Source organism: Mizuhopecten yessoensis, unplaced genomic scaffold (genome assembly GCF_002113885.1).
Source record: "Mizuhopecten yessoensis strain PY_sf001 unplaced genomic scaffold, ASM211388v2 scaffold6313, whole genome shotgun sequence".
Taxonomy (NCBI): domain Eukaryota; kingdom Metazoa; phylum Mollusca; class Bivalvia; order Pectinida; family Pectinidae; genus Mizuhopecten; species Mizuhopecten yessoensis.
Genome location: NW_018406487.1, coordinates 184,104 through 188,557, shown reverse-complemented (window position 1 = coordinate 188,557; position 4,454 = coordinate 184,104). Strand labels below are relative to the sequence as shown.

General features: G+C 45.6%; 1 protein-coding gene across 1 annotated transcript; it reads right to left on the bottom strand.

Annotated features, from left to right (window-relative positions):
* Window positions 1-388: 388 nt before the first annotated feature.
* Window positions 389-3,875, bottom strand: LOC110451959. The gene is made up of 2 exons (XM_021500198.1): window positions 3,418-3,875; window positions 389-3,323 (listed from the first exon to the last, which is right to left on the bottom strand). Exons 1-2 carry the CDS (start codon window positions 3,873-3,875, stop codon window positions 389-391), a joined length of 3,393 nt encoding a protein of 1,130 aa, XP_021355873.1.
* Between the last annotated feature and the right edge of the window lie 579 nt (window positions 3,876-4,454).

Sequence of the window (4,454 nt, the reverse complement as noted above, 5' to 3'; positions counted from 1 at the left end):
ACCGTGAAGTGCAATAAGCCGACGAAGAGCGTTGATAAAGGAAGAGCTCGACATTTCTTCAACGATCTCTATATGGACCGCACGAGTCGTAAGGCAGGTGAACATGATGGCCCAACGCTTAGACTGAGCACTGCCTCCCCTCGTTCTTCTGGATATGACTTGCCAAGGTCCAAATGTGTCGATTCCGACGGATGTAAATGGTGGACCTGGTGTCAGACGGTCTGGGGGTAGATCTGCCATTATTTGCTGTTGCCTGGTTCCTCGTAACTTGCGACAGGTGACACACTTGTGAATTACGCTAGACACCAGCTTCTTTGCCCCAATCACCCAATATCCGCCCTTACGTAGAGCACCTTCTGTAAATACCCTGCCTTGGTGGTTAATGCTTTCATGGAAGTGTCGTACCAACAAATCCGCAATATGAGCTCTCCTTGGTATGATGATAGGATGTGCTTCTTTGAATGGCAAACAACCTCGATCCAACCGTCCTCCTGGGACCAGTGAGCCATTTTTCTTTCACTTCCTCTGCAGTCATCAAACCTCTCGTGCCACAATCTGCAGGATTGTTTTGAGAGGCAATATAGAACCACTGCTCGCTGGTGGAGGCATCCAGAATCCTCTGTACTCGATTGCTCACATACTGGTAAAATCTTTTCTTTTTGTTGTTAAGGTATCCCAATACCACCTTGCTGTCGGTGTAGAACTTTGTGGACTTCAGGTCTACACTTAGTTCCTTCTCAACCATCTTTGCTATTTCAGTTCCAAGCAAGGCAGCACACAACTCCAACCTTGGTATTGTGTGGCCATGTGTGGGGGCCACCTTTGCCTTTCCTAGAACAAATCCCATATGTTGGTTAGCTTGTTGGTCCAATGTTCTCAGATAAGCCACGGCACACACGGCTTGTTCAGAAGCGTCACAGAAGACATGAAGCTCGGTTCCATGTCCTCTACTTAAGGAGACTGGGACAATCATGCGTGGGATCAATAGTTCACGAAGCATGGCGATAGACATTTCAAAGGCGTTCCATTTCACAACGGCGTCCTCCGGAAGAGAATCATCCCATCCATATCCCTTCGTCAAATCTCGCATCAAGACCTTTCCACGGATTGTGATAGGGGCAGCAAAACCTAGTGGATCGTAGATGCTGTTAAGCATGGATAGAATGCCTCGTCGAGTGCACGCTGTGGTCTTGGTATTGGTGTCAAACGTGAAGTTGTCCGTGTTCAAGTCCCAGAGGAGACCCAAACTCTTGTGGGTGGGGAGATTATCCTTGTCCAGCTGCAGGTTTTTCATCTCTTTGCCGAGATCTTGAGCAGGAAAGGAACTCATTACCTTGGGGCTGTTGGAAATGAACTTGTGAAGTCGCAAATTTCCTTTCTCTTTCAGTGTATTCTGAGTTCTTTTCAGGAGACTGATGACACTTTCTTCGGAATCAGAAGAGACTAATCCGTCATCGACGTAAAAGTTCTGATTGACAAAGGCTTTAACGTCCTGATCAATGCCGTCACCCTCAACACTTTTCCTCAGACCATATACTGCTACAGCCGGTGATGGGCTGTTCCCAAAGACATTGGCTTTCATACGAAACTCGATAAGGTCCTGAGTGGGATCGTTGTTTCTGTACCAGAAGAAGCGTAAAAGGTTTCGATGTCCTTCATTCACGTGGAATGAGTAGAACATCTGTTCTATGTCGGCAGCGGCAGCAAATTCGTTCTCCCTGAATCGTAGTAGTAGGCCAATCAAGTTGTTTGTAAGGTTTGGGCCAGGTAGCAATTGATCGTTAAGGGAGGTCCCTTGGAATGTCGCGGACGAATCAAATACTCCTCGAATTTGGTTAGGTTTCTGTGCATTGTAGACACCAAAAATTGGCAAATACCACACTTCCCCTTCAGATGTAGGTGCAACTTCTGCTGCGCTTGATGAGATAACCTTATCCATAAAGGTGACGAAATGTTGTTTCTTGACGGGGTTGTCATTTAAACTCTTTTGGAGCGCCTTGGCTCTCTGTAAAGCCATGCTCCTGTTGTTTGGCATAATCTTCCTTGGGAGGCGAAAAGGCAGTGGTGCCGACCAAAAGCCTTGCTTATCTTTGAAAAACTCCCTGTTCATCACCTCAATAAAAAGTCTGTCCTCTACAGACCACCCTGGTTTGTCATCCTCCTTAGTTCTCTCGAACAGCTTGTCCTTGACATCATCCTCCCGTAGAGACAAGTTGTACTGACACGGTTCAAATATGGAATCGTGTCCCTTCACTGTGTAAGTCTTATTCACATTGAGGGCGAGATTAGGTGTGTGCACCTTGTTCAGGCAAACTTCTCCAATAATCACCCATCCTAGACCTATCTTCTGAGCAAATGGCGATCCCTTTGGACCTATCCGCTGATCTAGAACATGATGAATGTCCACGGCATCTCTCCCCAAAAGCAAGTGTATGCCAGATGTGGTGTCAAGGGGTGGTATTTGATCTGAAATATCCTTGAGATGCGGGTGCATCGCTGCTGTCTCTGGGATGGGAATCTCACTCGGGTTGGCCGGAATCTCTGAACATTCTATCAGAGTAGGCAGTTCATATGTTGTTTCGCCATCCATGCTTGTTGCGGCCAAACCTTTCACTCTGCGCCCTGTTGTCTTAACTGTACCTGCGCACGATGACAATGTGTATTGGATTCTTTCCGCCTCCGTTAAATCCTTGAAGTTGTCGAGAAGTTCTGGTGAGGCTAAGGACCGATTGCTTTGGTCATCTATGAGTGCATAAAGTTGCATTGTTCTGTTAGAGTTGTCCTTAAGATGGACATTTACTTTCACAATTTTGGCACAAGATTTACTTGCTCCGTGTGCACCACAGAGTTGCGCACAGTTGCAGGTGACATCTGTGTCCTCCCCGCCGTCAGGAACAGTAGGACTACAATCTGACTTTGCCACAGATACAGCGTCTGGCTGCTTGACCACCTCTAGCTTAGGTGTCGTTCTGTTTGCTGACTTCTCTGACTTATGAATGTGAAGAGCTGTCACATGCTTCCGACTCTTACACTCGGCACATTTAACCTCAGTTTTACAGTCTTTAATCAGATGCTTGTCACTTGCGCAACATCTAAAGCATATCCTGTTGTCCTTGAGAATTTGTCTTTTCTCATCAATGGATCTTTTGGCGAATTCTTTGCAGGTATCCAAGCAATGAGTGTTTGAATGTGGGTGCAGGGGACACCTTTTGTCACTAGGTTGTTCAGACGAGGGTTGATCGACGATAGTCTTTCTTGTGCGGATTTGTTTGACCACGGTGTCTTCCTTTGCTTTTCTCGATTCTATCGGGTCCGAGTGGAAACTAAAACGGGTCGTTCAGCATTGCTGTCTGTTCTCTGATGAACTGAACAAAAAATATGAATGGAGGAAATGTAGCGCCATGTTCAAGCTTGTACTTCGCCGCCTTTGACATCCACCGGTTCTGGAGGTAATAAGTAATCTTGCTGACAATCTGGTTTACTCCAAGAGAAGTGTCGTAGGTAGCCAAAAGAGGCATATACTCTGGCGTTTCTTTCAGGGAAGCCACTTCAAGTAACAAGTCGAGGAGGTCGTATAACCTCTTGTTGTCTTTGTTCGTGAGCTTGGGAAAACTTGTTATCTTCTTCCTCAATGCTGATTCCACCAGCTCTGGTGTGCCATAGCGTGCGTCCAGTCTGTCCCATATGCGATGTAGTCCACAAACAGGGTTGTAGGCATTAGCTGAACGGAGACTCAATGCCTGCTTTGAGGACTTGGGTCCAAGCCATTTGACTAACAGATCGATTTCTTCCAACGGGTTCACTCCTAATTCTTCGGTTATGTTCCAAACTGTGTAGGTAACCGGATCATCTTGAAATCTTGTGAACCTTGTCATGAGTAAATCCTTTTTTACAAGGAAGCGTCCAAATTCTGTACTCAATATCAATCTTACGTTCAGCGATGGCAGGTGGGGGTGAACGTGAACGGTATTTAATAGGAAATCAGTACATGTATCCTGTTTATAATGAACTCGGAAAACCCCAAAATATCAACACACAATTTTTCCAACTGAACTCAATCAGGAATTCTGTAGTCGATCCAACCAATATTCGACTAAGTTGATTAATTGGAACACCACTAAATTTTAACTAAATATGCCTTTGTTACGGGGGGGGGGGGGGGGGGGGGGGGAGAATGTAGACAATGGCGAGTGAATTTATTTCCGGGCGAGTTCATATATAAATCATCTCGCCCGTTTTGGCGAGTGCGAAATAAAAACTCATAATCCTCCAATTACCGTTATGCCGGATTTAAATGTCTAAATTAGATCAGGTGTGAACAGAATACGCATCCGACATGGTGTTTTCGTAACTGTAAACAAGTGTTCCGCTTTTTTAATGTCCTAAATTCATAACAACCGATGAATCGTGGTACGTTTTCAAAGTACTCACGTCGATTATAGTGATTGAACATT